General features: G+C 37.7%; 1 protein-coding gene across 1 annotated transcript; it reads left to right on the top strand.

Annotated features, from left to right (window-relative positions):
- The first annotated feature begins 552 nt into the window (after nucleotides 1-552).
- LOC145770106 (nardilysin-like) lies at nucleotides 553-11,141 on the top strand. Its single transcript, XM_082581693.1, has 5 exons — nucleotides 553-762; nucleotides 6,537-7,691; nucleotides 8,146-8,267; nucleotides 8,578-9,000; nucleotides 9,375-11,141. Exons 1-5 carry the CDS (start codon nucleotides 558-560, stop codon nucleotides 10,509-10,511), a joined length of 3,042 nt encoding a protein of 1,013 aa, XP_082437819.1. The 5' UTR covers nucleotides 553-557; the 3' UTR covers nucleotides 10,512-11,141.
- Nucleotides 11,142-11,715: the final 574 nt, after the last annotated feature.

The following is an 11,715-nucleotide window of genomic DNA, read 5'->3' as shown; positions in this document are numbered from 1 at the left end:
AGCGATGTCGTATGTCACGCATGGTTGCGGTTACCTTTTCGGGCAGTGCAATACGTAAAAGTGTCTACCAAAATTTGTGACAGGTGTCATCATAACCCAGTGTTTCCCAAACTTTTTTTAATAGCGCCTCCCTGGACAACGAACAGAGTATCAAAAGCTCTCTTCTGCAAAAAAGTAAAACCAAAAATTAAAGTAAACCTAATTATGACATCACATAGTTAGAAGAATGGAATTCGCATTTCTGAACAGTAGGTAAACTCAAAACTCGTTCGATCAAAATACTCTCGGATTGTAGGATCGGATTTGCGTATTTCACAGTGCTTCAAAGTAAGTCATGCGTTACGACCTCAGCTGGCAGCTCAACAAATTTGTAAGGCAGGCAGGCACTGCGAAGCGAGTAGCGACGTTGCTGTTGCTAACATAATTGCCAGTTGTCGCAGAGCTTTTATAGTCACCGTCTTTTGTATTTTTCTGCAAAAGTCATGCTGACCAGTGTTGTAATTAGACCACTTGTTAATTATTTCATTTCTTTATGTGTAGGCCTAGCTTATCACTAAATGTGGCAAGACAAAATGAATGTAACTGTTCTTGCTGATCCTGTCAAGTCAATTAGTGATGAAAAAGAATATCGTCATATTCAACTGAGCAATCAGCTTCATGCTCTGCTTATCAGTGATAGTACTTTCCCACAAAACACTGAAGATGATGATGAGGTTTCTGAAAGTTCCTGTGATGATTCTGAAAATTGCAGTGATGTTACTGGTATGCTTGCTTAATGCTTATTAGTTTCAATTACGGCAGATGCTATATTTACCATGTATTGTGTATATAGTCTTTGAAGTTATACTTTCCCTGTTTACTTAAGCAAGACGCTTGATCTTGATGTCCACTCCAGTGTGTTGCATATACGTAGGCTCTGTTTTTTTGTTTTGTTTACAAAATCATATCGTCAAAGTTGCCAGTATAGTAGTTTTCCCAAGGAATTAGGCTTGTATTGTTTAGAGTCATGGGAAAAGTTTAGCAGTCGTGTTTTGGTTCGATCCATTGACCATTCGATCCATCTTGCGCAATTTTTTTTATATTTTGGTATTGTTTTATCACTTGTAACGATTGGGCTACTTTTGAGCAGCAATTGGACTGGAAGTTCTAAAATCATCTGGCAACCTTGAACAGTACCTTGTGTGAACTGCGAAGTCATGCATGTTTAATTGCTTAAGTCAAGTCAATTTATTTTTAGTGGTGAATCGACCTTCGGCTACTTTTTTCAACTCTGGCTCCAGAGCGGAAGTGATAGTAACTCCGGCTCAGAGCCGGAGGTGTATGTGCAAGCTGTGTGTGTGTGGCTGCGGCCAATTTTATGACCTTGGATAAATCTTTTTTTATCATTGTAATAGCCTACTGCAGCAATACAAGAATAGGCTACACAGTGCACATGTTTCCTGTAACATCAGTGGTCAACCTATAGCGGCCAAGAAAAAAATCACATTGTCAGAATTCTTTTTCAAACAAGGTGTAACTCAGCATCACCAACACAAAATGTTTTGGCAGTGGCTACCGTCAACCGGGGTGACTTTGTTCACCGGGGTGACTTTGATCAGCACTGTTTTAGCTTTGTAATCGCCAATTTGAGTAACTGGACTTCGCTCAAATTCCAAGGATGGGGTCTGAAGTACTTGAGCGAAGTCCAGTTACTCAAATTGGCAGTTACAAAGCTAAAACAGTGCTGATCAAAGTCACCCCGGTGAACAAAGTCACCCCGGTTGACGGTATTTGACCGGCGCCGGTCTTTGAATCTGAAACACTGTTTGACCGTTCATAATGTCATTATACAGGCACCTTTTTCTTTTTCTCTTTCAAAGCAAAAGTTAGAGTTTTTTTAATTTGCTGGAATTTGAGAATTTCTCTGTGTAATTTTCCGTTTGTGGCCGTGCTAACTACTGATATATAGCCTACTACATAATTTTTCATTCAGGCACGTTTTAAACCTTTCAAGGTTTTGCCACCTTTTCCAGTTCATTAACGTGCTGGTAGGTCTATATCGATTTTTCTAGTTAGTATTTTTTTTGTCCCGGACGCGTTAATGACGAAAAATAAAATGATTAATTGATTGATGTGACCGTGTTTGCCGAACGAAGCATTACATTTTTGCTCTCAACAAGTTAGTTATATACAATGCTTCTTTTAAAAAAATGGAAATGGTATGTAAATGTAATGCAACTCAAATTAAAAATTGACTACAAAAATGCACTTCGGGTTAAAATTTAGTTAAAAAAAAAAAAAAGAACGTTTCCGGGTAGTGTCGAACTCATACCCTCTAGAATAGGAGCCGGCGAAGTATCGCACGCGCCACGGATCGAGTTGAATAAAATTGTCTAATTTAGCTTATATACGCGCTTCTCGTTTTAACCTTTGAAAGAAAAAAAGTGACTGTATAGTGACGTCATGACCGATCAAATAGTGTTTCAAATTCAAAGACCGGCGCCGGTCAAATAGCCACTGCCAAATGTTTAGCAGTAGAATGTTGCAATTTTGCAAAATTAGCAACTACAGACGAAATCGGTTAATAGTATACTGCTTAAACGTATCAATCGTTTATTTGAATCAAAACCTGAAATCCCAAACCAAATCCAATCTGATGTTAAGTAAAAACATCGGTTAAGCGCATACCGCTTAAAAGAATAAGTCGGATAAAAGCATCAGGATTTGCTTCTAGTTTGCATACTTCATTCATTTAATCGTATAATTATACCCGTTAACGAAAAGAGAATGTCTCTTTTTTGCTTCGCATTATTGTCTGCAATGTTCAAAGGCAAAATGAAGCAAAGGTGAGACAGACGCATGCGCTCAAAACAAAGACAAGTGTCTGTAATCCCAGGCCATAATCTTATGTGCTAGACATCGCACTACAAAGAACCAATTTTCGCACAGCTGGGCTTTATTAAAACAAAAGAGCACACAAAAGGAATAATCACACTAAAGAAGTTTAAATGCTTTTGATGTCATCCCGGCGACTGGCCTTCCAAGGAATAGACATGGACAAGTTATTTCGGCTTAAGAGGGAAGTGTTGGAAAGCATGTCCAAAAGTTTTTACCAGAAAACTTTGAAGAATTTTTTTTAAATTGCTGAAAAAAAGTAGCCTACTGTTGTGAAATGCAGTGCATAATTTCATTTGTGCAGTTTCATTCAGTTGAAGAACCTTGCAAATTAATTATTTTACCAGACAGCGCAAAAGACTTGAAAAAAAACTTTGCGATTTCAAAACAATGAGTGCGAGCCGTGTTTTTCTACCATACCACTATTTTCGTAGGCCACGTTCCATACTCAAAACTACACAGCTGGTACGAGCTAAAAATAGCACGCTTGAATCAAAAACGTCAACGTCAAAGTTCGCGTTGTGACGTCACAGAGATTGGTGAGATTAAAAGAAGTCTGATTGCCGCAGTTTGCAGAAAAATGCTTTGATCATCCCTGCTCAGCCAAGTCAGCAAAGCTGGTCTTTTTTACATTGTTTCAACGTCTGCAGATGATAAATCAATGTAAAAAGGACCAGTTTTGCTGGCTGGAACATACAGAATTAGTGTTATGTAACACAGAACTAGTAAACTCTTTAAAGTTTAACCAGAATTGTAAACAGTTGTAGGAAGCATCAGTTGTAATGTGCGTTGCAGCCTAGTCAGCACAGACATCTTCCCAACAATTACGCCCATTCACAATAAACCTTTTTTTTAGTAAATTGGTTAAACGAATCAATCGTATAATCGTATCAAAACGCCTGGCAAATAGGTGATTCGATTAACCGATTTCGTCTGTATAAACGATAACTTGAAAGTATTTTTTTGTTTCATTTTCTTCGTGAACATTCGTTCTACTCTCCCAAAGTCGTGTACTTCCCAAAAAATCTTTGTTGTACGTTGTACATATGCAACATTGGGCGCTATGGGAAATATAAGATAGAAAAAGGGATCAAGAAAGATCATCAAAAATCTTCAATATATATATGTCTTAAAAACTTAAAAATTATATATATTGTCTTAAAAACAATACTTTATCGTGTGGATAGAAAACATTACCAAATTTGAAATCTACCCAAAAGCTTGTTCCTGAACGGATCCTTTCAAAGAGCGCTAAACATTGCTATGAGGCACTTCTTAGTTTAGAGCATGTGGTGGGAGTGGTACACAACTGCACGGTTGCAACATTGATTAAGTGAAGTAGATATTACCAAAGGCCAAAGTTGCAATTTTCTGGTCGAAACATCTGGCAAAATTATGGCCTCCAATGCATCACTATTTTGTTAATAACACTAGCCGACAAAAAAAAAATTTTTTTTGGTGCCGAAGATATTTCAACTGTTTTTAGCTAGTTTGAGGTCGTTGATTTCGAAAATGCTGTCACTTTTTGTCTATCAGGTCTAGTTTTCTAGTTACGGTGATTTCACTGCATGCGTGCACTTATGCATAATTGCCCATGTAAAATCTATCCACCAGTCAAATATATTGTCAAAAGACATAATCAATTTCAGCAAGCCAACAAAGAACTTGAAAACGTAGGATTAATAGGTATGGTAGCTTCTTATTCTTTACCTTGCTTAAGTGTCTGCCATAAACTTGCGTTAAGAGATCTACGAGAGTGAACTGCAAAAGCATCTTCGCTGTCAGAAAGTAAATCCAATTGTTGCAAACCTTCAAAATCAGGAACAGGAAGTTTTTCTCTGTGTAGCACTGGCCTGATTGCTGAAGCTAGGTTTGAATATTGCAAGGAAGTCCTATTTTTCCTGTTTATGTCTTTTGTGTTTACTGCACAAAAATAGTAGTCGCTTTTATGATCTTTTGGTTCACGCCACACCATTGGAATAGCAAATCTTAATCCTTTTCTTTTTTTGTTCGTCCATTGATGTAAATGTTTTTTGCAAGTTTTGCAAATAATGTGGAGAGCCCAAGACTTATCTTGATCCCCCAACTTCACTTTAAAGTAAGCAAGAGAAGCACACTTTACGAAATCATCGATTGGTTTTCTGTTAGGCTCTAGTCACTAGTGCGTAACCACCACAGATGTTGCAGAAAATATTTGTGTTACTGAGACAACGTCTTCTTGATGTTGTAACCATAAGCGCGCTAGTTTGCACCTACTAGCATTTAACACAGAAAACAATTAAAAGTCAAAATCACTGTATCGTAACTTAAAAAGTTGACCTGATAGAGAAAAACTGATTGCATTTTCGGAATCAGCGCCCCAAAGTTAGTCTAAATCAGTTCAAAAACTGCCGGCACCAAAAGTTGTGTCGGCCAGTGTAATTATTGAACGTTTGAAGGCGGCAGCACTAAAAACAATGAAAAAATTGTAACCCTTAAATAATACAGTTGATTTTTCTTGAAATAAGGGCTACAGCCTAAAAATTTACTCAACAGTAAAAATAGAGTGTGTAAAATCAGTCAGTGAACGGGAGCAAACAGTTGTGCAGCAAGATCACGTGCAAATTCGTTTGGCAAATGCGGTTATAAGTATTTCCTTTTGGCAAAGGAAAATTTACCTAAATTCATCAATTTTCACAAAATCAAAAAACACTCTTACAGTTAAACTTGATAACTTATGCTGTAAACCAGGGGTTCCCAACCTGGGGGCCATGAGCCTTTTTCAAGGAGGCCATGGAAAAATTTGAAAGATAATAATTTTTTTAATATATCATCTCTAAGTCCACTCCAACGCTATATAACAAAAGAAATAAACTAAAATTTAATAAAAATACTAGTACATTTTACCCAAAGCTTCATGAAATGGTCTTTAATTCCCGGTTGTTTTAAAAATAAAAATATAAGATTTCTACGTAAAGTTGTAAACAGTTGCGGCTGTTGTGAGACTAAGAAACACCACTGAATTTTAGCTTAGTAAAATTGTCATGCCATTGCTGTTGCCTTTCCCATCAACGTATCGTTGTGAATGTGGGTTTTCAACAACGTTACTTCTGAAGACAAAGCAGCGCAGTGTCTTGGATATTCAATATGATATGCGGCTTGCTCTTTCCACCACTAACCCAGCAATTAAGACATTGTCAGAGTAAAAACAAGCTCAACATTAACAACCATCACATTAACTGCATATGTAATAACTAATTAATGTGCTATCATGTTTATTGGGTGTTATATTTATATAATTTTATCATTCTAACTACCGATTACTGTGTAAACAAGCTTTTTAATTAAAATGATGTTTCTTAATTTTTTCAAAAGGTTGAAAAAATAGGGGGGCCATTGATTTTTCAAAATGTTTAAAGAGGGCCACAGTGTAAAAAAGATTGGGAACCCCTGCTGTAAACAGCTGAAAGCAGCAAAAAAACACTATGAATCAAATTCTTAAAAAAAAACTGAGTAGTGTTGGTTTAAAATGTGGTGGTTCTGGTTTAAAAGGACTGGTGCAGTTGGGACATAAACATTGCTTGGGCTAGCGTGCTGGTCATTGTAAAATGTCACTTCTGTATGTCGGACATAAAATCGGTTTGTGCGAAAATGAACCAAACTGACTTTGTTCTGTGTTCCAGATGATGAGGGCCATGTCGAAACAGGTGATGGAAGAAGACAGGCTGCTGCAGCCCTCTGTGTCAATGTTGGATCTTTTTCTGATCCAAATCACATACCTGGCTTGACTCACTTTCTTGAACACATGGTCTTCATGGGAAGCTCAAAGTATCCAGATGAGAATTACTTTGATGCATTTATTCGAAGGCATGGCGGGAGTGACAATGCTCACACTGGTTGTGAACGGACAGTCTTTCTGTTTGAGGTGAACCCAAGCCATTTCAAAGAAGCCCTTAATATTTGGGTTCAGTTTTTTATCTCACCTCTGATGAAAGTGGACAGCATTGAGAGAGAAGTTAAAGCTGTTGATTCAGAGTTTCAAATGGCGTTGGTTGATGATGATTGCAGAAGAGAACAATTGATTGGACATCTATGTAAAGCTGGTCATGTGATGGGGAAGTTTACGTGGGGAAATCTAGAAACACTTCAGACGCTTCCATCCAAAAATGGTATCAAAGTGTATGATGCGCTTGGTGCGTTTCATTCAGACTATTACAATGCTAAAGAAATGTTTCTAGTAGTGCAGTCAAATGACGATTTGGATACTTTGCAGGATTGGGTTGTCGAAATGTTTAAAGACATTCCTAATCATCCTAAAATGTTGCACCAAGAGTTTGCAGAAGATGTTCCTTATCCTGACAAGTCTTTTCAACTGTATGAAGTTGTTCCTGTGAAAGACATCAAAAAAATTATTCTGACGTGGTTTTTACCTCCACAACACAAGCACTATAAAGTTAAACCATTACATTACGTTTCTTGGCTTGTTGGTCATGAAGGTAAAGGTAGTTTGCTTTCCTTGTTGAAACGAAAATCTTTAGCATTTTCTTTATCAGCAGAATCAAATGCGGGTGGTTTAACTGAAACAGCACTTTGTTCCATGTTTACAATTGAAATTTCTCTCACAACTAAAGGGTGTGACAACTATAATGAGGTGATGGATTATGTGTTTCAATATTTGCGCCTACTTCAACTCACTGGCCCAGTCAAAAGAACTTTTAGTGAAATTCAACAAATTGAAAAAACTGATTTTGCTTATCGTGAAGAGAGCAGTCCATTGTCAAATGTAGAAGACTTGTGTGAAAACCTTTCTCTTTTCCCAGCAGAAGATATCTTGTCAGGTCTGTAATTACATATGTTTTTTTATTGACAACATGTGTTTGTAATTTCATTAAACTGGTACAGTGAATGTGTTAATATTGTCAATGAGAACATTGTAGCCTACGTGTCAAAGGCATATATAACCTTTGTTTTTAAACATATATACCATATTTGTTACACTTTAAAAATTTCTTATGTTAACAGCTTGACTGTGATGCCACCATAAACGATATAAATCAGGAGCACTAGTGCCACTGTAGTGTATACAATACATGCGCTTTTATATTGCACCACCCATATGGCAAAGATCACAAGAAAGTACTTTTTGAAGTGAAAACCCTTCAAATTTTCTCAATTTTAAAGCCAACCTGTATCAAACAAGTCTTTTTCGTCACTGTTTGATTCTGACAAAACATTGTCGTGTCTGAATTTTGTAGAAAAAAATGTTATTCAAAGTTTCAACGCATTTTACAGGTGATCACCTCCTCGATGATTATAATCACGAGATTCTTCAACTTGCTTTGAACGCCTTGACACCCAATAAGTGTATTATGTTTCTGTACAAGTCCAACCAGCAAGACGTGGCCAATTACCAGGTATTGTTCGTGTGTAGTATATTAAATATATAGTTATTACTCTCTAAAACCTTTACAGCCTGTTTCACCCTAAAGGGGAGATGATCAGAAGGTCCTTATCAAGTTCTTTTTGGTTTGAACGTCGCAATGCTTAAAGTACAATTTTGGTAGTTGCTTAACTTCACTGTGATCATTAGGAAGTTAGTAAATGTCAGCACGGATTGCAAGCGAAGTTCTTGTAGCTGCAAGTAGGTGCTGCGCGTTGTTTAGCGCAGTTTGCGCTTGTTGTAATGTTGTATACGCCACAGATTTATCAAAGATGTTGTTGCAGACTGAGCCCTGGTTTGGAACTGCGTACCGTGAAGTTGGTCTCGACCGTTCCTGGCTTGACAAATGGGCGCGTGAGTTTGACGTTCATCCAGACCTTTTCATTCCTCCCCCCAACCCGTACATTTCCGACAACTTTAACCTCGCCCCGTTTGAATCCCTCTGCGGTGACGTGAAAGAGATAAACACGGCCTTTCCTGGGTGCCGGCTCTGGTTTAAACAAGACGCAAAATTTCGCCTTCCCAAAGCATTTATCTGGTTGCATTTGGTCAACTCACATGGATTGGTGTCTCCGGAGAATCAGGCATACTTAGATTTGCTTATAAACATTTTCAATCATAGCATTGCAGAAATCGTGTACGACGCTGATGCTGCGTCGCTGGTATACAAGGTTTCGGCCAGTACACAAGGAGGGATTTTTGTCAAGGTAAGTTTGTTCAACACTTGTTTAGAAAAGTTTATGATGCAATTATACGCTTTCATTAATTAATATATCTAACGCTCTTGAGTTTCAATATATTCTCCCGGTTTTTAGATTTTCAATTTTTAGCTTAACTAATTTTTTGATTAGGTTTTGATTGTTTTCCTTAGTGTATTTACAACTTGTTGTTTAACGTCAAAATCACTTATTTTTTTAGTTGTAATACATCAATATTTGCAGCACTTTAACGTAGCGAAAAAAAAACGATATTACCATTTTAATCATAGGATTATTAAGATAATACGTGGCAACAGATTAGAAATCGACTATAAAACAGTTCATTTTTACCCCTTAAGTAACGTGTGAATTGTGCTTTCCAGGTGTCCGGCTACAATGACAAATTGCCATTACTCCTTGAAACAATCCTAAGAGCTTTTGAAAGTTTCACCACAACTGAGGATGCCGTGCAAGAACATAAGTTGCAGCTGACCAGAAATTATTACAACGCAGCACTCAGCCCTAAAACTTTAACCAAAGATATTCGCTTGACAATCCTAGAAAAGTCACGATTCTTTTTGCTTGACAAATACAGTGCTTCTCAAAACCTTACTCATGATGGTTTGCTTCAGTTTTTCGCTCATTACAAAGCAGCATTTCATGTTGACTGCCTCATACAAGGCAACTACACAGAGAAGGATGCCAGTCAGTTGTTTCACAATATGATGGGTGTTCTTGAATGTTCCCATTTGAGCGAGGATTTCATTACTCCTTCTCGAGTGCTTAAACTTCCGATTGATCCTCAATTTGTTAAAGCCAAATCTCTAAATCCAGACGACGATAATTCTATGATTACAATTTATTTTCAATTTGGAGGGGGCGATGTTCGTGCCAGCATCATGTTGCAACTTCTTGCACTGACAATGGATGAGCCATGCTTTGACATTCTTCGTACAAAGAAGCAACTTGGCTACAACGTTTTCGTTCAAGATCACAGCACATCGGGAGTGCTTGGCCTGTCTGTCAATGTGGAAACTCAAAACAGCAAATTCACAGTGGAAGAGGCAAGCAAGCATATGGTTGAATTCATAAGAAACGACTTAGTGGGATTTTTTGATGTGATGAGCGATGCGGAGTTTGAAGCTCAAGTGGACGGATTAATCGCCATCAAGAAACATGACGATAATCATCTTGGTGAAGAGGTGGAGAGAAATTGGGATGAAATCTTTACCCGCGATCTTCAATTCCGTCGACTGGAAGACGAAATCAATTGTTTAGGAGAAGTTTCACTGAGTGATTTAAAACTGTTTTATCAAAAGATTTGCATAGATAACAAACAGTATTTGATCACTCAGGTTCGTGGCAGCAGCCCTGCTTTGAACCAAGGCTCGTCTACTTTAGAGCTGGAAATGTTAGAGCCTACTAAAGATACGTTCTTGTCAGAAATGATGCAAATCTTCGACATTGCCGCCTTTTCTCGTTCCAACTACTACTACCCAGTGTGTCATGTGCTTAGTTAGGTTGAAAACTTTCTGAAATTCATTCACTGTCGACCTGTGCACCTTTACAAATTTTCTTTATAATTGTTTGCTTCGACTTGATTTTTAAAAGAAAAGTACTGTATGTTTAAGTTGGTTTATGTTTTGCGTTGAGTTTTCTAGATCTTATATTGGTTCATTTGGAATTTAATTTGCTTCAAGTAATCACATTTCTTATTTCGAATACTATGAAATTGGAGATTCAAATAAGCTTATTGTTCAGGGAATTGTTGAAGGTTTGCCTCACAGCGTTTTAGCGATTGTTTTCAACAGCTACTAGAACCCAAGAATTAGTTGAAATTTCAAGTTGGTACGTTTCTGTAACCACTGTTTCAAAGTATTGAGAGCCTTCGTAATTTTCTTAAGCTTGTAGGCCTACTATATATAAAACCATTGGCAGTAATGGTGAAGCTCAGGTGACATGATTATCCAGCACACTTATAGGGCAACCCTCCCAGAGCTCAACAGCCAGCGATGGACTCAAACTTAGCCTATCCTATGAGATGTAGGACAGTAACAAGTTCAACGCAAAATTTCAAACGAAGAATTGATCTCAGGCAGCTTGACTTTTGCAAAAAATATACCTTTAAATGATGCAACCAACAATTTTTTTATGTATCCAGGCTCGGTAGTTGATGATTTAGATCAAGTAGACGGTAGGCAATCTTCGTGTCCACCAAACATGAAATCATATTTGGGTAGGCTACACTTTATAGGCCTATGTGTGAACATCTATTTTCGTCTGTGAAATTAGACCAGAGCTGACTTAACCTTCTGATATCACCACTTGCAAGATGTCATCTGCTTCTTTCTAGGCCTACATCCAACTAACCGCCGTGGCTAGGCCACCTGAAGTTCGAATCAAATGCAACGCTAAAGACCAATACAGGTAGACTACGCGTATTTGTATTCTGCAGGTCGCTGCAGCAGATGAGACTTATTAGTTATTAACCAATCAGAAGGCATTGAACGTTTCGCCAGCGTGATCTAGAGCAGAGGTTTTCAACCTTTTGAGATTCCAGGACCACTAAAAAAATTGTGTCTCAGTCACGGACCACTTCCTCTCCCCTTGTAACGAACAAATGTCACTTTTTGCTTGCTAAGTCATAAACAGTAGCTAGTATTAGAAAGAATACTACATTTAAAGCTACCTTGAGCTTGCACAATGCACATTTGAGCACAGCAT

The sequence above is a fragment of the Aplidium turbinatum genome, chromosome 5, assembly GCF_918807975.1.
Source record: "Aplidium turbinatum chromosome 5, kaAplTurb1.1, whole genome shotgun sequence".
NCBI lineage: Eukaryota > Metazoa > Chordata > Ascidiacea > Aplousobranchia > Polyclinidae > Aplidium > Aplidium turbinatum.
The sequence above is the reverse complement of the archived record's forward strand: the minus strand, read 5'-3'. Positions and strand labels throughout refer to the sequence as shown.

Bases quoted from the DNA above. Each gene is read 5' to 3' on its own strand.
- LOC145770106 (XM_082581693.1), top strand. From the start codon at position 558: ATGTGGCAAGACAAAATGAATGTAACTGTTCTTGCTGATCCTGTCAAG. The intron at 8,268-8,577 runs GTATTGTTCGTG...ATGTTGTTGCAG, and splicing joins AAGACGTGGCCAATTACCAG to ACTGAGCCCTGGTTTGGAAC. The intron at 9,001-9,374 runs GTAAGTTTGTTC...TGTGCTTTCCAG, and splicing joins AAGGAGGGATTTTTGTCAAG to GTGTCCGGCTACAATGACAA.